This window comes from Anser brachyrhynchus (assembly GCF_964034855.1).
Source record: "Anser brachyrhynchus genome assembly, chromosome: 5".
Lineage (NCBI taxonomy): Eukaryota > Metazoa > Chordata > Aves > Anseriformes > Anatidae > Anser > Anser brachyrhynchus.
This window is the reverse complement of record NC_137699.1, coordinates 20,830,463-20,852,892: the sequence shown is the minus strand read 5'-3', so window position 1 is coordinate 20,852,892 and position 22,430 is coordinate 20,830,463. Positions and strand designations below refer to the sequence as shown.

General features: G+C 35.3%; 1 protein-coding gene across 10 annotated transcripts in view; it reads left to right on the top strand.

Annotated features, from left to right (window-relative positions):
* NPAS3 (neuronal PAS domain protein 3) overlaps positions 1-22,430 on the top strand; it is a gene marked incomplete at its 5' end in the record, with an annotated part of 615,455 nt that overhangs the window by 407,310 nt on the left and 185,715 nt on the right. For all 10 annotated transcript variants that reach the window (XM_080592649.1, XM_080592648.1, XM_080592646.1 and 7 more), the window contains one exon: positions 17,463-17,552. In XM_080592649.1, the coding sequence (XP_080448775.1) occupies positions 17,463-17,552 (90 nt within the window). The remainder of the gene's footprint in view (positions 1-17,462; positions 17,553-22,430) is intronic.

Genomic DNA, 22,430 nt, shown 5'->3' with positions numbered 1-22,430 from the left:
TTGGGAAAAAAGGTCCTTCAAAGGGAAAGAAATCCTTCTTCATCTCTGCTTCAGTTCAGACATTGATGAACTGATATTTTTCCTTTTTTGTGCCTTTGCCATGTAAGCTGCTCTTGAGAAGATATTTGTTATTTTTCTGGCACTATTTGGATCACCAAATACTTTCTGGATAGCAAACCTATATTATTCACACAGTAGTCTGCGATAGGCTGACATTCTTTCTATGAAAAAAATTACTGGAAGTGCAACTTAGTGTTTTTTCATCCTTTTAGTCCTACCTTCTCCTCTTAAACCCATTCTACTTTCTCTTTTCTTTGTTTTTAAAGACAGAAACCAAGCAGATTTTCTTACTGTATGTGAACAGCTTTTCTAATCGTCAGGTTATACTCTGACAAGGTCCTTCAGGCATCAGTTTTAAATCTCCCATTAATGTTAACAGGAACTGTTTGTGCCTCAGTCTAAATGGATATATATATTGTATCTTTTTTTTTTCTGATGACGATGTATAAAATATCCCAAACCCAACTTAGTATATTTGGTTATGACTGTATTCCATGCTTGCAGACTCTCTAAAATGCAGCAATGCCAGGCTAATTTAGAAGAGTTGGTGTTGTCTACGTGTTGTTCCCATGTTATAGACAAAGAAAACTTAAAGCATGTAAACATTTGAAGAGTAACTCACACAATAAACAAACTAATGAAGAAAGACTCTTCTAGTCCTCTGACATTAAACTTTGAGCTTTGAGAAGGCAATAGTGTCCAATGCCTCCCAATGTTTTTTTTCAGGTAACATTATTAGAATTTCTGAGGGATAATTTGTAGAAATAAAAAGACTTCGAAGAAAATAGTTCAAAATAGTAAGGCTAATCTTTTTGTTTTCACCAGCCCTGCAGTTCAAACAGAATCAAAGATTAAATATCAAACTGATAGGATCTAAACAGTTTTAGAAACAATACTTTTGTGCTGAATTTTATTTTTTAAGATGTGTTGGGTAGTGATTTGTCAAATTCTATGGCAAACCAAGCTCATTCCCCTTTTTGTTCCTTAAGATCCAAATAAGTGCTGTTAATATGTTAATTTGCATACAGAATCAGAACACATGTTGGATGCCAAAAAAAAAAATGTTGCACTACGTAATCATATGAAAGAGGGTCTTAGTTTCACATGTCCCAATCCTGACGTAAAGAAAATCTCTCTAAAATGAGGAATGAGATAAAGCTTCATACGTTCTTCCCTAGTGTTTTGATGGAGATGACCAGTAAGGTTGCAATTGGAACTGGGATAACTGTTTGCTGGAATCACATTACCAAGGCCAGACAGCAGTTACAGACAGGTGACAAACCTTCATCATCCTAGAGGTGAGGAATGAATGTCTGTATGTAGTTTATAAAGAAATTTTAAAGGTCATATTGGTTTTAGGAGGAAAGTAACTGCAGTGGGACCAATCGCCAAAGTATTATTTGGGGTCTTGAAAAGATGGGCACTGAAAAGTAGTGTTTTAGTTCAATATAATAGTTGGACATACACTTGAAGTCATAATGAGGCAACTTAGAGTAACGTTTCAAGATTTTTGTTCAAATTCAAAACATATTTTTCAGAAATTTGTATTTCTCTTTAAACACAAATATGCTTGCCTGCTCCCTCACACATGCATGCCTTTCATATTTTTACTCAGGATGCTGTGTGAGCCATTCATTATTGACTTGTTCATTCTCTTTGAAAGAATATCTGCCCACACAGTTAAAAAACAATTCTCTGTAGGCTTCATCCTCTTCATGCAGAGTGTGTGGGTGAGGAGTATTTAACCCAGCTGTAAACTCAAGAAAATAACTGTCAATTCCCTCACTGCTCTGGACGCGTTCAGGAAAAGTATGAAAATTAAAAGGAAAATGGAGAGTTTCCAGCTTGAGAGGGACAATGGAATGTGATGAATTCCCAAGATTATTGGTGTGTTTGGGCTGTTTATGCTATCTTCCATCTGAAGCATGATTTGTTTCCATTTGGCTCAGACTTTGGCTGATCACATCACTCACTAACAACTATTGTAGCTGGACTCCAAGTTGTGTCAAGTTTTGGAAGACGGTATTGTTTTGGGAAATGGGCAAATAGCTTTCAGAACCCTTTGCACAGATTAAACTTCTGAAGGACAGCCCATGTATTCCTTGCAAACCCCACATTGCAAATAATGTAAAGCAAATTGTTAGCAGCATTTTGGTACAGGAGAATGTTTCTTCATGGTAGACATTCCTCTCTGGTTCATGCTGCTATTTCTTACAAGTCATTTCCTTTGCTTACTAGGGTAGCAGAACATAAGCTTACAGTCAATTGAGCTTGCCTCTTGTTTCCTGAAGAGATCCCACAAACATGTTTTCAAATCCTTGTTTTTGAGTCTTTGGCCATGAAGTTGCATTTGTTTGTCTAATATATGCCACTTTTTTTCCATCTAGTTTTACCATTTTTTTCTCCAGAATGAAATTCATTGTATTTTGTGTTTGCTATAAATACACAACTCAGCTGTATTTCTATCCTTTGTGTCAACATTAAAATTCCCTTGTTCTATGTTTAGCTTGAATAATTACCAAAACATTTGCAATTAGAACTCTAGGATATGACCTCACACTGATTTATTCAGTTGTTTCTTTCTGTATTTAATACATTTCAGATACTGAAAATACCAAATCTTTGTCCTTTTATTTTGATGTTTATCAGTAATGGAAACATTCCAAAACAATCAGCCAAATACCTATGCTTTGTTCATTTATTGCCTTCTCTGAAGATAAATTGACTGTACTCAACTCTCTTCAGCATTTTTCTTCACCTAGATATTATTGCCTTGTGCAGCCACCCCAAGGTGACTGTTATCACTTAATTAAATCCTTGCACGCTGGGAAGAAAAAACAACATTGTTCGTTCATAACCCCAAGGAGTTTTTTTTTTTTTTTTCTTTAAGCCACTAAGCTTTTTCCCTGTTTTATTAACTTATTCCTGGCTACAACAAGACATACTTTGTTGATGAGCAAAAGGTTGTATTAGCTTTTTATTTTCTGGGTAAACTTATCTTTTCTCTGGGAAAAAAAATGTGGGCATTACAACAAAGAAAAAAATGGGATCTCTCCAAACCCTGCAATTCTAGTAAAGGTCTGTGTAAACATCAAGCTAGTAAAGAGAAACAGGGGAGTAGCAGGAAGGAAATGAGAAAATAAAATGCAAACATAAAATTGGAACAAGACAAAAAAGTAAGATGACGTGTATATACACAGAAAAACTACTGCAGTGCTAAGGGAAAATTGGCATAAGAAACAGCGTTTTTGAAGAGAAAAATATATCAGGGCTCTTTATGTTACTGTCTAGGGCAGCATCTTTTTATTAGCCTCTTGGTTAATGTCCTCTCTCTGTTTATTGATTTTAGACTACACAATACTGTGCTCTTGCTTTTACCTTTGCACATTTTTTCCACAGTGCACAAACCTACTTGAAAACTGTAAGAGGAAATACTGTAGATGAGCCATTCGTTGAATATGTGAGACCTGTGATTTGCTTTTATGTTGTTTTAAACACAGTACTCCATATGAGAAAGTTCACTTGAACCAGTGAGTTGCCAGAATATGTCCAATGATTTAGCTGCCTTTTAGCTCGTTTCTAGTCCATTAAATGAAGGACCAGAAAATAGGTTTATCTACTCTAAAATTTGGGCTCAAGCAACCATATGTATTTGTTCATGATGCTAAATCATTTTGCCACCTGCTGTGTTCAACAAGCATTTAGAAATAGTAAATGCTATTTAAAGCTGTAATATTTGCAAGAGCAGTTTATGCTGTGGTATCATTTGTATGAAAAGTGTAACATTTTAGTGTGTGATAGGACACAGCTTTTAAGTAGTTGGGTAATTGTGATTTTTGAAATATTACTACTTGTGACATATAGACTATAATTATTGTAGGTCATAGACAGTAGTATATATTTGTATGTGAACCACAAAATATTGCTGGATTTGTACAGATTTGCTCCAAATCCAGCATGACTGTTGTATGTACCAGTAGATAGACTCTAGAATTTCCTTGTTCATGATAAACTTTCAGCTTAAATTGTGATTTGTTTTCTCTGTGCATTTGCATTCTTGTCAGCAGCTTTCTGAATCAAATCATTAATTTAACATTTATACAGCTTAAATTTCTCCCTTTCTTAGCAATAACAAAAATCTTTTGGTATAGCTCCAGCAACTTGAGGAATGCTTTCCAGTCTGTGAGCAATGGATTTGACACCCACAGGGATTTTAACCCATACTCTATGTTTTTGTCTAATCTATTTTACCTTTGAGGCCTGTATACTATCTCCAGATCAATCTGCCCATCTTAACGAACATATCACAAAGGTATCTGAAGTACCTTTTATTTGGAATAAAGGCAATAGCAAATGTATCAGTTATTGGGATTTTATGTTTGGTTTGGTTTCAAATAACTCTTACAGAGCAGTACAGGAAACAATAATTCTGTTCTGGTGTCAAAAAGGTGAGATTCTTCAGAACGAAGTCTGGCATCAGTAAGAGCTTTAGGAGTGGGCAATGAACAGAATTTGATATTTAAATTTGTTACTGTAGGCTCACTAAATAACAAATAGCTGCGGTAAATGCATCCTTTCTCTTTTCCAAAACTGTTTTTATCATTTTTTTTCCTATTTTTGTGTGTTCCTAACTGGAAATTCTAGGTCTCCATTTGCATTACTATAGATGACTTTTCATAAATGATTTTAACAATAGCTTTTGATATCGGTGGGGGGCATAGTGGCTTCATTGCAGGATTAGGAAACAGCACAGGTAGCTCATGAGGGAGAATTTTATTCCAAGAGTGTATAGCTAGAAAATATGGCAAGATAAAATGTTGTGTAAAACAAGGATGCTTTAAAGTTTCATGCAACATGAATGTCCACCTTTTAGGGTCAAAAAGTCTTTTGAATTTCCAAGTGTTCCTCTATGTTTATCTTCTGTTAAAAACGTAATTGGGGAATTGAAACAGCTTGTCTTAAGTGCAATTGGAAATCCGCTCTAGGAAGTTGAATTGTAATCCCGCTAAGGATAGTACTAGGCTGAAAAACTGTTTAGATTCAAAACCTTAACTCAGAACTCAGACGGTCCTCTCAGATGTGGAAAACATTTGGTTGTATTTCTGCTGCAGTTATTCTGTGTGTGTGTGTGCTTCTGCACTTTCCCATCTGGTTTCAAGCCAGAATCAGGGAAGGGCTGATAAAACAACATTTCTTTTTCACTATAGTGACTGAAAACAGATTGAAGAAATTCAGATAAATGTCGGAACTCATTTAAGCATGACCACTTAAATTTATTTATTTTAAGTTAGAAGGGTTGCTGCCAATTAAAATGGCAAATTTACATGCAGAAGTCTATCTATGCTGCTTGCTCTGTTGTGCGTCATGCAGCATACTCATTTGGGCAAAGTAACAGAACAGAACCTGAACTAGAAAGGCATTCACACGGCAGCATAAAAAGCACTGACAGCATTTAGTTGCCTGTGTGATTTTGGCTCAAGGTAGGTTTCCAGTGATTTGAGGAGAGGAAAGGCAAATGGAGAAAAAAAATAAGCTACTGAGAGAGGTAACAGAAATTTTGAGGAAATTCTGTGGATTTTTTTATTTGTTTGTTTTTCAAAAATGTTGAAGTTAACTTGTACAAGAAGTTCCCACACTGATAATCCACAAGTAGGATTTGAAAGTAAACTGCACGAGGGAGAAGAGATGTTGTCAAAATGCAGCATTACAGGACCTTCAGGTAGCAGGAACAGGAATTTAACGCTGTACAGTAACGATGCCAAGATAACTGAAGACAACTGCATGAGATTTAGAGAACCAAACAAATACGTAAGGTATTTCTTATGGTCTAAAGAAATACATCGCTTAAGGCAGGAGACAATAGCAGATATGTGATGTTTTAGTCGAGCAGAAAGAAGGAAAATATCACAGTGGCAGCAGGGAAAGCTAGGATGTTATACTCGCACTGTGTGTTTAAAACATCATAGTTAGAAGAAATTAGAAGTGTTTGCTTAGTTTACTTTGGGTGGTTCTGAATAAAAAGAAATTAATGCTAACATTTGGCAAGAGTAGAGGAGTTTTCTTTCATCAGTTCCATAGATGAAGGCAATTTTACCTACCACAGTTGTCTTAGGGACAGACTTTAACCTTCAGGTTTGTTACAAATTGGAGTGAAACCAATAGTAACAGTGCGGAGCAATCATGTCAGTTCCTACTCAGGACAAGGGATACAACATATGGATTGTTGACACGTGCAATAAATAGCATAGGGATGGTGTTGTCAAGACTTATTTGGGGCTCTTTAGGCAATGTGGTGAGTGGATTATTGACAAAACAGACAGCTCCTGTACTCTGTAGTGTCAAGGAAATTTTGAGCACCCTGTGATGACCAAGTTATTGATACTTTAAGCTGCAGCTCTTCCAGGGGCCCCCTTAAGGGCATATCATGACACTTTAGGGCTGCGCTCTAAAACCGTGTGGTAAAAATATGGGGGAATTTTTTCACATGGTTACTGTGAAACTGCCTTTCTAAAAAGAGAAAAGATGATCTTGGTTGATACCTTGTATTTCTGGCTTTTGCTGGTGGTATATGGACAAATCATAACTCAGTCACCCCTCCCCACCCCAGAAAACAGAGTTTTATTATGGAAATACAAACAGATCCTTAATTATCACAGCAGTCAGAGGTGCCACTGTAATATATTAACTTGTATGTATAAAAGAATGTAAACCTTCTTCATTGAAAGAGCTGCTCTGTGCCGTTGATATGCTTGAATTTATGCAATGAACTGGTAAACAGCAAAATCCATACTTATCTTTATCTACACAGACACTTTCCCACTTTCGTATGACATACCCTTCTGGAGTGATACAGTCTAACCTCAAAACACTTGAAGGAAATACTGCAATCCAGCTTAGACATATTGACTTTACCGTGTAGAATGCAGATGTAGTGGACAGTTTTTGAAACACTTCTATTATTAATGAAGTCTCTAACTGGTTTCAAGAAATTGTTTTTCTGTTAGTTCCACATATTCGCTGTACTCCCATGTTCCTTGCTCTTAACTCCACAGCTGAGTAAATGGAAACCAGCTCTTCCATGGGTACCAGGATAGCACAAGAGAATTTTCAGTAGACTTCCATCTTGTCGTCTATGGACTTTTGTGTCTAAGGCAGTGTAAGCTGGCTGAGGCTTTTTCAGTGCTCAGCCTGTTTTAAGGTCTCTCTGCTATGTAAATGATGTGGTATCTAGTACTATAGAAACTCATAGTCCAGCTTTTACTACTGCAAAGGCTACTGGAGGGTCTTTTCAGCATTATCAGTCTTTTTTCAGTGAACTTTGAAGAATTTTGCCAAGACTTCCACCTGCTGTCAAATCTAGCAAAAACTATCCATGGATTAGAATGATGTTAGTAGGAAGTCAGACAGACATGTAGGGCAGAGGAAACTATGTTCAAAGTTGGAAGAACCACTTCACCAGCCAGACCTCAAAGGGAGATTGGTAGATTTTTTAATGTCTATCTAAATCTCAGTTTTAGTAACTGGAATGTTTTGTTCATGGCAGTCCAGATTCCTTTTATTTTGAGGGTCGCAGGACTATGGAATCAATAGTAACAATCCTGGAGGGATTTATGTGCTGGTCTTGACTCAGCAAACAGCTGCTTTAACTTAGTCCAGCTGTAGATGGATCCTAGAAGTCTTCAAAGTGGACATCTATGGAACTGCTACACAGTTCCATAAATGGAGGAAAGAATTGGTATAGAAAATGGATCTCCTGCATTGTTACTAGGATTAACGACAGCTGGAGGAATTCTCAGCTGATTAGGACCAGGTTCTGCCTTCTTTGTATTACAACATGGGATAAGAGGCTGAAGATAAGAACACGGAGTTTTATTTATTTTTCCATGTATCTTTAAGGGGTTAGTTAGAAATGGTGCTGGATTGAATGGACTTTGTATTTGTTCTTAATATCCTGTGATCTTATTATTTCTATATTCTGTTGTCTATAAAGTATTCTAAAGTCTATAAAGTATTCTCAATATGTTCTTATTTCAAGAAGAGTATAAATCAGTATGATAGGCTAGGTAAAGGACTCAACTCAATTTCTCATTCAGATCTATTTTGGTTATCTGTATTGCCATCTAATAGATTAAAGATGCTAAACATAAGCCCCTCATCCTGTTTTTCCCTGAGCACAGTCTCTCCGCTGCTTCATATATATGAAACTGTGTGATGCAAGTGAGAACACGTACTCAATTCTGGGCTGGAGGGCTATTTCTAGCAAGCCAATTGTCAGGATCAATCACCAGAGCATCTGAGCACCCACTGAGTGCCGGTGTTATTTTAAGAGTACAATTAACTCTATATCACAAATTCTTCCCTATAATTTCTTTTTTTCACCTACTTTTTTTTAGGCAATAAACACTTGGACAGCTTTATCTGTTAACTTTCACATAGTATCCGATAGTGTAGATTAAAAGAAAAGCTTATCAAACAGGCAGGTATGTAGTGAATATGAGTGATCTGGAATGGACCTTACCTAAGCTGAAATACTCATACATAACACAAAAGGGCTTTAATCTTGTTACTTTGGAAACAGTGTCGTCATAATAATACTTGCAGCTCCCACAGTCAGTTGTGCTTGTATAGGCACTTATATCAGCACTACATTCCATTCAGTTCAGATTCCCACAGTCACTTGCCCTGTGATCAGTCTGAGATGCAGATCTGGGGTTTTAGCCCTCGCCCTACCAACACCCGCTATTTATCATATCTCCGTCTACTCAGTCAATTCACTCTCTTGATTTTGGCACTCGTGGAAGTAAATATGCAAGTGCTTACAGTATCAAGTCCTTAGGGCAGCACCTCTTGGTGCAGAAGTGCATATATGATTGTAATACTTGCACCAACAAAGGACAGAAATAACTTGATATTCAGATTCTATGTATTCAAAGCAAAGCCAGTCCACAGCCAGATATACATTTAACTCTGACCTGAAACAATCACATTCTCAGGGTAAGAGATATATAACATAATCTCTGTATGAAAATTCTTATCCTAAATAGTACAGTTTGATTGTATTAGATGGTATGCAGTTATTGGCATTACAGTCTACTGTCCAAACAGTCTGGAAGCAAAACTGTGAATCCTATATAATTGAAGGGTAGGAGCTCATCGGGAACTGGCATCATAAAGATGAAAGGTCAGTGCTTTAATATACAACTCCCACAAAATTGAATTTTAATTAAGTGTAACAGTGTTGAATTCCTCCCTCAGGAGTCCTTTTTCTTCCTTTTCTTTACACTAATATATATATCGCTTCTATCAGAAAAGAGAATAGCAAAGAGAAGATAAATATTCTGCCTAGTAAGATTTTAACTTCAGATGTTTTTAACAGTGGTTAGTATAGCATATACTAGTGTAAATCAGTATTTTTGTTCAGTAATGAATCATTTATGCAAAAGAATGGAAAATGAACAGTAGCATTTGCCAATGAGAACAGCAGTTTTTTGTCTTTTTATTTTGTACTAGTAGACCCCAACAATTGGTGGTTTAAATGCTGTGTGGAAAATCTAATTCTGTACACAGCTTACCTTTCTTAGTTGCCTTTCACAGATCTCTTCAAACAGCTCAGGCTGAAATTGCTCACACTGAATAGTACAGGTTATTCAGACTGTTAAGTAGTTCAGTTTTCAGATTGAAAAATTCAGGTTGAAATCAGTCAGATTGTAAACCACAGGCTGGAAGCTGCTGAGGGAATGCACAGTTTATCGAACATCTTCTTGCAATAAAACTTCTGTAAAACTATTTTCTTCACATCTAAAAGATTACTTATGATCTCCCACCTGTTCCAAAAGAATCAAAGAGAGTAAACTCCTACTTCCTATCTCTTGCTAGTGGGTACTACTCACCTTCTAAAATATTTTACTCAAGAGAGGTTGCCTACTTCCCAGCACTGGGGTGAAAAACAATTCAAGCAGATTCAAGAATTGTAGCAGATCATCAGACTGTTAAAATCTTAATGCCATGGAAGCCTAGCATGTAAGTTAAAATTACCTACTCCACCAACTGACTTTGGTTATGCCAGCACTCTACTGTGTAAGGCATCGGACCACTTCCTACAAATTGTTTAAATCTCTCATAGTACATCAGCGTCTCTACATGAAAACCTGCATGAAGAATTTCAGCAGTTTATCTCAGTAATTTAGATTAGTTAATCAAATAGAAGCATAATAATGAGCAGAGACATAGAGGATATAGCAAAACAGTGCCACAACTTGACCAAAAAATTTCAAGGAGATAATTAAAGATCATCTGGCTTCTGTTATTTAACTTAATTTTGTTGTTCTTATCTGCATTTTGGCTTTGATATGGTTCTCTGCATGTTATATGAAAGGTTTGGCCAAAAAAATTATCCTCTGATAAACTGGGTGTAGAATAAATCCAAGCTCTCTGTCCTGGATTTGTATTTTATTATTATTATTATTATTATTTTCACATTAGTGAGCCTCTCTATTTCTTTCTGGTAATAGCATTACAATATAACCTAAGGACATTTTTTCCCCCTACTGTGATACCAACTTTTCAGCAAGTCTAAATCTCTCATGGTGCAGTTTTGTCTGTACAGTCAGGATGGCTTGGGACTTTGCAGCAATATAGAGTGCCCTTATAGAAAAAAAAAAAAAAAATACTGTCAACAAGGCAGAGATCCCTTAAAGTCATTTATTGCTTTTGCATATAAAAATTGTCAAACTCTTGATCTTTTTTTTTTTCCTTGAACTAGCATAACTCTGAGATTTGTAATCTTCCTGTGACTCTCAGGCTCATCTCTGATATTTGTCAATCTATTATCAGGGAATACACCTGGGAGTACACCTTAAGAACCTAGCTGCCAGCTTTCAAACATTATTCTTGCCTCTAAACTTTTCTCCTCTATACTTTCCATTTGCAGTCATTCTGGTCTGGAACAAAATCTATTTATTTATTTTAATAAAGTAGTAAATCTGCACCTACCAGTTTTTTCTGCTTTGGTTACATAAACACAGTTATTCTGCAAGTCTGGTGAAAGATGCATCAAGGGAATCAGTAAGTTTACTCCTTTGTTTCTTGGCTTTGATCTATAAAACAGATCTTATTATTGACACGTTTATTTTTGGCACTTCCTTGTTGTCATAAATTGCATCCTGACCACATGAGCAAAGAGCACAAAGATGACCAATTAGAAAGCTGGCATCAAAGTCATTCCAACCATATCCTTTAAGCTCATACTCTTGCATAATCTTTTTTCCTGCAGTTGTTTTATTGCCAAATAAACATTGCTTTCTTGCCAAATATGTGTCATTGATTCACAAGGAGTCTATGGTCATATAACCATAGGACCATTATGGTGGACTGTAATTAAAAAATGGCAGTGGTATGAGAGATGAAAACAGAATTTTCTGTTTGTTGGGATTTTAATGGTATAGTAAAAAGTTTGTAGCCCAAGGAACACTGCAGTAAACCCTATGCCTTTTTATTTTGTTCAGGCCTTGTTCTTGTTGTTCTTTGCAAGGTATTAATAAGACTTAAGAGGAGGAATAAAGCTTTTAGAAATTTTTGTAAGTCAGTAGATCATCAAACTTCAGTCATCCATTTTTATTGGTGTATCAAGTACATCACATGTAAAATTGCATTTCCAAGAATAATACTCTAGTTGTCTCACAGTACTTATTTGTGAAAGCCCAAGGTCAGATTTTCCCCCTAAGTAGTTATGCTTTTGTATGTTGGTGTTGCAGGAGGATATTACTCTGATGTCTTAAGAGTGAGAGCGCACAGGATGGGCACTGAAGCATTGAATCCGATTTCTGTTAACCACTGTTCGTGCCGTTTGTTTCATTTGAGACCCCTGCCCAAGAATGGCTGCCATTTTGAAATGAAACTTATGGTTTTGTTGTTGACCTTAAGCCATGCTATAAAACAATAAATACATTATGTAACGATATGTTTATTGCAAGACAGGGACTATTTGCTTTAGTAAGTGTCAGTTGCATCTAATACTGCCTCTCGTTTAAGAAAGAGTAAAATATTTTTGCTGTTGTTGAACATTGTATGTTTAATTGGTGACAGGCTTTGTCCTCAAATTAATGCCTAGCTCCAGTTATAATATCATTATGTCATAACAGTGAAAAATTCTAATTAAGATGATCTGTTTGACAGGAAAAAGTTTAGTGTATCAATTAATCTATTTTATCAGGGGGAGTACTCCCTACCTCAGCCCCTATCTCCTGATCAGAGCCTGAGTTATGAGAAAAACATCACAGATGCATGCTGCATTGGACAAAGAACACATGCATGCATTTAAATCATGTATATCTTACTTTTTACTGATGTAATTGTGAAATATGTTCTTTTTGCATTCATAATTAGGGGGTGGAACAGATGGTGAAGGCTTAGTTTAAAATAATCTGTCATTAAAATAACCTAGCCTACTGGTAATTCTTCACTCTAACTGGAGTTTAGGTCAGGGTAACAGGGTTTTTTGCAGTGTTGGAATACACTAGAAGGAATTAGGGACTTCATGGATAGTATGAAATATGAGGATATTCTCCAGAAGGACGCTGTAGTAAGACCTCAGTGAATTAAATTTGTCTGTAGTGGGAATATGCAAAAATAGCAGGGACAAAATTCCTCTGACAAATATAAATTCATTTAGTGCAATGCATTATACATTAGCACATATTCGGTCAAAGTGGTACAGTGCGTTTCATATCCTGAAAGGAAATAACCTCACTATTCTACAACTACCATAAGAGACATTTAGTATTTTGGGTTAAAATCCAGTGCTTTACATTTTCATATTATTCTGATGTCAGAGGACATAAATTATAATTATTGGCATTATTATTCGGAGATGCTGTAGGTAGTGACTTTTACATCTGAGTCTCACTTCCTTCATGTCTACCACATTGACTTGCTGGTATGTGACAAAGGAAATCTTATATCAGTCCTGTCTCTCTAGTTTAGAACAGTTTTCAGGAATAAGAAAACCAGCTCAATAAATCAGATACTTGCATGTCTTTAAAGCATTTATTTTAGTGTTTCCTTTAAGATTTCATTCTCTACCAGCTTTGAAAGAAAGCATATAGATTTCAGCATGGTATTATGATAAATCTTCTCAAGGAGGGGCGAGCATTAACATTTGTGTCGGTTCTTTTTCATCTTAATCCAACCTTGGTTAATAATCAGAAAATTCTACATAGTGGGTAAGAAGATGTAATTAACCCTTTGACCCCAGAATCTTAATTGGCGCCTGTTGAAAACAGTGGGGCAGTTTAAAAAAAAATAAAAATTAAAAGTAACCTGTGGTGATTGAAACAGCATAATATATAATGGTTTTCTGAAATCAGAAGTACTGGGGAGCTTCAGCTTTAATCACATTTTGCATATAACCAGTAAGAGTAGGTTTAAAGAAGAAGTTGCCAGTCTTCCTTAAATTGAATTGTGCCTAAAATTGTCAGGTGGGGTCACCCTTACCATTTTTAAGGTACCACACTAGATGGAATAGCACTAAGTTTATGAAAATCAACCTCATTTTTAAAAATAAAAACAAAATGAATTCAATAATACTTTCCTAACAGAAGATGCTATACCTTGATATTCTCTTCCAATGAAAACCGGCTATGTAATGAATACCAGTTGCCTTTTCAGAACTTATTTCTATTCAACTATTTCTATTGTTGATGATAACTTCAGAGCTGTGGAACAGAACAGTAAAACTGTTCAGAAATTCCAGCAGGAAATGATAATATGGTGCTCAGTTTAAAAGAGGGGCTTAAAAGCTGACTAAACCCAGTACACTTCTCACATTTGTTGTCTTCTTAGCTATACAAATGTAGTATGAATAATGCTTCCAAAGATTTTTCATTAAAACAAAATTGTTTGTAAATAGGTAGTGTACAATGATATTATATACTCTTTTTCAGTATATAATATAACCTTTGTTATGTTGTCTGCCACCTTTCTCTGAAGTCTGTTGCTCTCTTGGCATGCACAAAGGACATACGCTTTATGAAAAATTGAAAAATTTCAACACGCATTACTTAAATAATAAATATTCATAAATAATACCTATGAATAACGAATGAGACAGTCCTTCAGAACTGCTGTTTGACCTGTATAAGGAACAACAACATTGTCACAAAAGTGGTCCATCTGAGCCCTTTCATACTGGCAGGAGGAACTGCCTTGCTTTGGACAGTGGCCATTTCTTCACCATTTTTTATGTTCATTTTTCTTTTGTATGAGGACTTGAGTTTAGTACTTCTAATGTCTTTGCATTTGGGGCATGGAAATAGTTAGCTGTTCCATTAGCTATCAATCAGTGACTTTTTCAAAATATAATTAAATAATCTGTCAAATTGTCTCTATTGAAAAAAATGCTGAATTATGTCAGTATTTGTACTCAAACATAACTTCAGGGAGCAAGGAAAGGAAATGGAGGAAGAAGGCAGGACCACCACATAGTAGCCTCAGTTGGCTTAATGAAGTGATTTTATGATGTGGGAAATGACTAGTCATGCATGAAGCCAAAGGAGTAGCGGGTATGCTCACTCTCCCTGCCAATCTATCAGTGATGCCTTCTTTGTACCTCACTTGTGAAACTAGGAGGTGAGTAAGGAATAGTCTCCCAGAAGGAAGCAGATGAACAGGATAAAGAATAAAAACTGTTTAATGAAGGGAAAGATTTGGAGTAGATGAAATGGAAAAATAAGAAGGGAATGATGTTGCTTAACGCTTCTGACTTTAAGACTCTCCCCATTTGCTGGTGACTTTGCAAATTTAAGCTAGGAAAGTTGTAATTTCTTTTTGCTCTTGTGTAGACCTGAGATTAATTTATTTATATTGTTTCTAGCAAAACTGGTTTTCGACAGTTCCAGGACAACAGTGAGGAAAACAATTATGCCATATCAGTGTTAAAAGCTTTGTACGAACTTGTTTCATTAGGAAGACTGAGCTTCTAAATAAGATGGTGCTTACTGAAAAAAGAAGCATGACAGCCATTATTGACTTGGAGAATTATTTTTTGCTGTTCTCACAAAACTCTATGCCAGATAATTACACAGTAATATAGTGTACTAAACAGAACAGATCATAAATGTGCTACAACTGTATGGACCCTTTTTCCAGTAAAGGAGCAAGGGGACCACGCAAACTAAAAGCCTAGATACGTAAAAAAAAAAAAAAAAAAAAAAAAAAAAAAAAGACAAGGAAAATTTTTTTTATATGATACACAAAAATCGATGAAATTTCTTTCTTTGGGATATTAATGAGCCAACAAGATAATGTGATTCCAAAAAAACAGTCTTTAGCACATTAGTTATAAAAGTAATTACAGGGAATATCACCTGTCATAGCCATGCCAACTTGTAACAACCTGAGATTAGAAAGAAACTTCTGGTAGGCTTGTCATTACCTACATAGCCAGTATTGGTACTTCAAATCCCTATTTTGAATCATCTAGTTGCACACTGACAGATCCAGGAAGACCAGCCACCGCTGATAGGCCATTAGTCTGATTCAGTACAGCAATTTATTGTTGCTCTTGGAGAATGGCATTCTAGTAAGGACATATATAGGTGGCCAGGGAATCAGTGTGACGGTCTTCTAACAGAGAATTAAACCAATTTCCTCAAAGGAACATGGGACAGAGTATTAGGAAAACTTAAACCAAGACCTTTAAAGATTTACTCTTCTGGTCTTTCTGTGACAAGGAAAGTGGGTAGCAGCAGCAGAAATGATACATAGCTGGGGAGATCAAAGGTTTTGATTGTCCTTGTATAGATCTAAGTTCGAACTTCACTGCTCCAAATTTTCCACCTGTTATTGATGTTAAAATTCAAGGAACTGATGTTAATCATTTGAAAAGAAATGATGATGATTTATAAGAGGCCATAAATGGCTTGCATAATATAAATGTTTTTATATGAAGGAAATCTATGCAGATTTACATTTTTATTAATTCATAAATATAAATTAGAGTCTTTTTTTAATGCAGTAAGAGTTTATATTCCAATATGTGGTATATTCGTTTTAGAAAACACATTTGAACTAATTTCACCACCTACTATATCAGAAAAGGGAGAACACTTCCCAAAGACAATTTCTGACCAGCAATTTGTTAGAAATTAATCAAGGAGCAGAAAAATCAATAAAATTAAAAAGCCTAAAAAATCACTGTTCTGTACGTGAAAAGGAATGAAAAAATTACATGACTTTGTTGTCACATTTTTCTTCAAATTTGTGTGCCTCTGTGACTTTTTTTTTTTTTTTTCCAAAATCATGTTGGTCTCTCAAATGGTACAGTTATATTTTTGCTCTACCTTTATGCCAAAGGAATGTTTTGAATGGGATGTTTTGGAGTTGTTTCTTGCTCATCTTAACGTTTGGGGAGTTTCTTATTCCCTGAGCTATTTTAGCATTTGCAGTTTCTATGATTTTGTGATTTTACTTTTTCAATAATAAATACTTTTTTTTTTTTGCTAATAATCAGACTCATAAAAAGCATAAAACATATAGTATATAAAAGACAGTTTCTTCCTATTGAAGATTTGCTTATGTTCCTAGAGGTATATTTTCATCTTGATGTGCAGTGATTTACTCCACATGTCGGTTTGGAATATAGTCCTTTGTTTATTAACTGCAGTCATGTTTCAAAAGGTATGCATTAATCTGTGCAGTCATATTTGGATTTTTGCAGTTGCAATGGAAACTGCATGCAAAGACCTGAACCTGTCAAAATAAAATCTGATCTAGAGTTTTACACCAAAGAGATGAAATTCGTAACATTTCTGTAGACCTAAGCTGTAAACATATTTGACAGTAATCTGCTGATTGGCTTTGTTTGTTGTCTCACAAAAGGAAAATGGTGTGTGTGTGTGTGTGTGTGTAATCCTCAATTCATTAACAAATTATTGAAGTCCATAGTGATTTGAATTATGGTAGAATTTTATTTTCTCTTTTTCAGTTTTTGTAAGTGAAAATTTTCTGCTTTGATTCGGGGGGGGGGGGGGATCTTCTTACATACCGTTTGATTGGAAGATTATTTGTTTCTCTTATTTATTTCTTTGTGTTAAAAAAAATAATAATAATAAAATAAAATTGAAGAACACTTTATTTTTCCATATTCCTTCTATATGCAAATGAGATAATTTTATATAGTATATGGCAGATGTAAGCATGACAGTAAGTCCTTGAACTTTGGAGTATAATCAGATATTGATTTTTAATATGTAAATTCTATAAAGGAATTCTTAATGATTCAAATCAAAAACACAGGAATCTGAATATTTTGCTCAATTTGTTCTGTGATGCCTTTGTTTGAATCCATTTCTGTCTGGAATTTGGAATTTTAATTATCTATTCACTTTTCTTTTCTTTCTCTGCAGTCCCTGGATGGATTTGTATTTGCACTAAATCAAGAAGGAAAATTTTTGTACATTTCAGAAACTGTCTCCATCTATTTAGGCCTGTCCCAAGTAAGTACATGCTTTCAATTCTAAAGTATACTTGTGTGTGATGTGTTCTTCTGTTTATCATTCTAAGAGAAATAATAGCCTGGTTTCTGTATTTTGCATGGATTATTGAATTAGTTTTTTTTCAAATTGCATCTGGTTCATTCTGAGATGTAATTGAAAAACTTGTCTATCAGTATTGGACGTTCAGATAAGATAAACTTGTGCCTGAAAACTTTTTTGCCATGAAGGATCATTATTAATTTATTGAGAACAAATGAAGTTTCTTTTCTCAGTTTTTGAACTTTAAACCTCTGTACCTGATAGGAAAGGGACACACTAATAGCACTTCCCTTGTGTCCTATTACTGGATGTTTATGGAGTACCCTGCATTATCCAGGGAGCTGACACAATGACAGGGAGTCATTTGGAGTCAAGAAATGCTGAAAGAGACCATTAAAATGTCTTGCAGGGAGGGTTCGAACAAGGACACATTTTGCCACTTCCACAAATGTTCACTAATACAAAAAAAAAAAAAAATTATATATATAGTAGTTGTTTTTTTATGTTATTGTTGACAACTGCTTTTCAAAGATTAAAAGGTGAGACAAAAATGGAGGGAAATTTGCTTGTTGATGCTTATTCCTAAACCTGCTGCATCACACATCTTTAGGTGGAATAGCTTCGCTCTACTTGGGCTTAGAAATGCAGCAGAAACATTTTGCATGATGATTTTCAGGGTAAGATATCTACTTCTATTGCAGATACCCAGAGGAGAAAAAGTAAATCTGATATAATATTTATTTCAGCTCCTTTAAATTGGTACCCATACTGCTATGATGAGGCAACTATTATCACTGGTAACTATTAGTTTTGCTGTGCCTCAACAATAAAAAAATGGGAAATTTTAACTTTTGTTGAAGAAAAGGACTAATTTTAAATATTATCTGGTGAGAATCAGAATAGAGGTTCATTAACTCCTCAAAGAAAGTGCAAGCAATTGGCTAAAATAAGTTCAGTAATTGTTATTTTGTGCTGGCTTTAGCAAGCCAAATAATAGAAATGGAAACAGAGCTTTTTTTAACTCATATCCATATTCTTGTCTCTCATTAAAGTCCCTCGTTTTGTAATAGACTTTAATCCCTGCCTTAATCTGTTTGGGAGTTGGTATCAGGAATCTCGGATTTTGAAATCGGTGTGCTACCATGTTGCTAATACAGTAAAGAATCAGAACTTTAATGTTTATTATTGTCTTATGCTCATATTAATCTGTTTTATGCATAGTACCCAACAAAGTTTAATAAGCCAGTAAAGAAGAAGGATGGATAATTAGTTTAAGCAGGTAAATGCTAATTAGGAAACTCCTGAAAGGCATCCATTATACACTAGCTTAAAACAAATTTTACAGCCCTGGTTAGTGGTGTAATCCAAATTCTGTCAAGGCAACTGCATTTTCTGTAATTGAGATGTGTATGTTTGCTTTGCATAACAGATGGCTCTGTATGCTTAGACTGATAGCTAGGAAAATAATAATTGCATTATTCTGGCCAAAAGAATATTAGCTCTTGGGTTTTGGCCATTTCAGTCAGTCCTCCTGCCAGCACAGCATATGCACATATATGGATTGGATTTTCAAGGAAATTGATGCATCTGGAATAGTGTGGCCATCTGAAATATCATCTGTTCAAGAAAAATTTGGCTTTAACCCTATGCTAGTCTCTTGTTAAAAGCATTTTCTGCCAGTGCCTTTTTAACTATAGGACTCAGTAAATCTTTCCTTACTCTGAACTTATATCATATTGGTGAGGCTTTACACTTCATCTTGATCCCCATATACATTTCAAGCAAGGGTTCAGATAAATTAAGAAATTTTCTTTGCATGTTAGAGTATTTGATATATCAGTATAAATGTTTCCTTGCATTCACTGCTGAGGGTATTGATGGAAAAACTACAAAAAAATCAGAATCAGGACTGTGGATTTTAATACAATAGGTTCTATCTACTGAGATCCACTAAAATATCTGTAATTTTCATTGCTTTTCTCTTCTGTCTTTATGGAGATACTTTGTATTTCTCAGACCTATTGTGTTTATATTTTTTATGTATTGTTTGGTTGGCATATTGTTGTATAGCTAGGTCTCCAGCAATGATGAAAGGAATGCTGTAGCTACTTGACTCTAAATCACTATTCAAAGTCATTTTTCTTGAAAAAAAAAAATTAGCAAGAATATCCTTAAAAGTATTCCTCAGATGGTACTTTGAAATGCTAGTATGTCCACTACAATAGTCTAAGTTCTGAATTTCTGGGAAGGTGCTACATAATACATGTGGTATTGCATTTCTTGCACTGCACATAAATAGTGACAGGTCCTGATCCTGATACAAGCCCCCACCCCCCTATATTTGTATGGAACCTCTAGACAATTTTGCATTGCTGAAGGTGTGAATCATCATCCTGAAGTCCTAACTTCAGAGTTTTACTTCTAGTGAAATGCCTTGTTAGATGCTTCATTCCTTTTTTTTTTTTCTCCTTCTTTTTAAAGTAGTATTCATGGAAATAATTTGTAATATGTTTCATGCTTACAATGAAAATATCTAATGTCTCTTAGCTAAAGGAAAATAGTCAATGTACCCAATCTTTGCAGGTATGAAGAGTTTTTCACTGAACCCAATTTTTCTCTTTTCTGAACATTGAAAGCCAATGGTAGAAAACAAATGGATGCTGATATTCTAAGATAGCTGTAAGGCTAATAGTAAAGAAATCTGATAAAACGATATCTTGGGAGGTAGTCTGGCAATGATGATATTAAAGTTACTTCTGGCAAAAATAACAGTATATTCAAACAGTAAACAAAATTTACAATAAACACTCTTCCGACATTACAGTGGACGTACCTTGCACGTAGAGACCCATAGACGTATATGTTTTGAACACTTTATCTCCCAGCTAAAGCTAACCAAGAATTTTAAGTTAGTTTTGCAGACATGGATTTTGTTTTTTTCAGAGCATTTCATTGTGGGACTGCAATCAGAGCACAGACACATTTTGAAGTAGAGAGAAAGACACCATCTTAGCTGAAAATGAGGACTGAGAGAAGGGAGAAGGAAGAGAATAAAGAAAACAGAGAGGGGGCAAAATCTCCCAGTTATATATTCTATCTGTATAAATTGCCACAGATCAATTATACTTGGGGCAAGCCAGAATACTCCAACATACTTTCCAGTATTCAGTAGTTTCAGGATCTGCAGTGTTTGCTGGAAAACCCAGGCATGACTAGAACCACGCACTGCAACAAGGATTTCTTCCCTCGGTTGGGCAACGTGACTTGTGACTGTGTAGTTTACCCTTGTGCCAATACAGTTTCTTACACTGCACCTCTGTAGTGATGCAAAAATGTTTTGTCTTCATCTGCTTTCTGACATTTTCAAGTTAGCAGTTAATTTTTTATATGAAGGTAACAGCCATTGTTTTGAAAACCCAGCTCCAGGTTTCCTTTAAGAAATGGGATAAGGCACTCAAGCCACTCCTACGGGCACTTGGAAGTTGATATAAGTACCTACCTAATTTCAATTCTGTTGCAGTCTCTGCATTTGAGACTTAGTACGAAAATATGCTGATACAAGCAGTAAAAAGTGGGGAGAAAAATTCGTCTAGAATAGAGGATAAAATTAACAGATGTATGGGGTTCCGGGGTCAATAGAAAATATTATGGACTGATAAGCTAGCTAGGATACTTTTATTTTCAGGAGACAAATTCTTAATCATCTCTCACCAACATTTGAAATCAACAAGGGTATTATGCATTATTCCCCCTTTTATGAAGTCCACACCCTAAAGTAAAATATTTCCTACCTTTGCTCCTGCTTGTACAGAACACAGACCAGGTTTTCAAATTGGCCTGTTGAAAAGAAAGCTCACTAAAAAGGAGCAGTACAGCTGCAGACGTAATAAGAGATGATAGAGGTGAAGAAAAAACAGTAACAATAAATTGGTGAGATTTTGTGGTTTTTTAAAACGAAGCAGGCAAAGCCAACAGGTATTTAATGTGTGTACTGTGTTACTAATAGCATAACCTATCTTCTTATTTTGGGTTTCTGTGCATTTGTTCTATGAAATGGGAATTAAAATTATAGCCACAGCACACAAGTACAAGGTCAAATAAATGACAGTACTCAGTCTATTTGTGAAGCTATTCTGAAAAGGAACCGTGGTGCCAAATGTGGTTTATTTGAATAATAAAGAAGAATTAGATTCCCCTGATAACTTGGCTGAGGGCCAATAAATCACTGGAGGTTAAGAATGCCTTGCAACAGCCATGTATTTCTTTTTCTTTTACGAAGCGTAAACCTCAACTACTATGCTCTACCTATTTTTCAATGCAAATCAACTTGAGGTTAGTAGATGCTTAAAGGATTGCTTTGTGCTCTGTTTCCTTAAAAAATAGTGTAAAGCAAAACTTGCACCGATTCTGTAGGTTCTACCTTATTTTCCCACTGTATCATTACCTAAATAAAAGTAATAATAATAAAAAAGGCAGGAACTTCACAGAAAAACTACATTTCTTTAAGCAAATTCCAACAGTAGCCAAATGAGAAAAGTTTTTTGTTTTTGTTTTAGTGTTCTAAATTTATACAGTACTATATAGAATGATAAATTCTGCTCATCTAGTAAATTGTTGCACTAGCATTGATAATTTTTGAATAGCTTGATCCCTTTAAAATTTATTAAATGAAAGCCGGGGAAATTCTGTGTTGGTCATGTGTTATTAAAGATTTTTTTCTGTGCATGTTCAGCTTAAGAAAGTTCATTTGCTTTTATCTTTTATGCTAAAAGAAGAAGGTGAGCAAGGGAGGAACTCTTTTGAAAGAGAGTGGCTCTGAGGATTTTGAGAGCAGAAAGA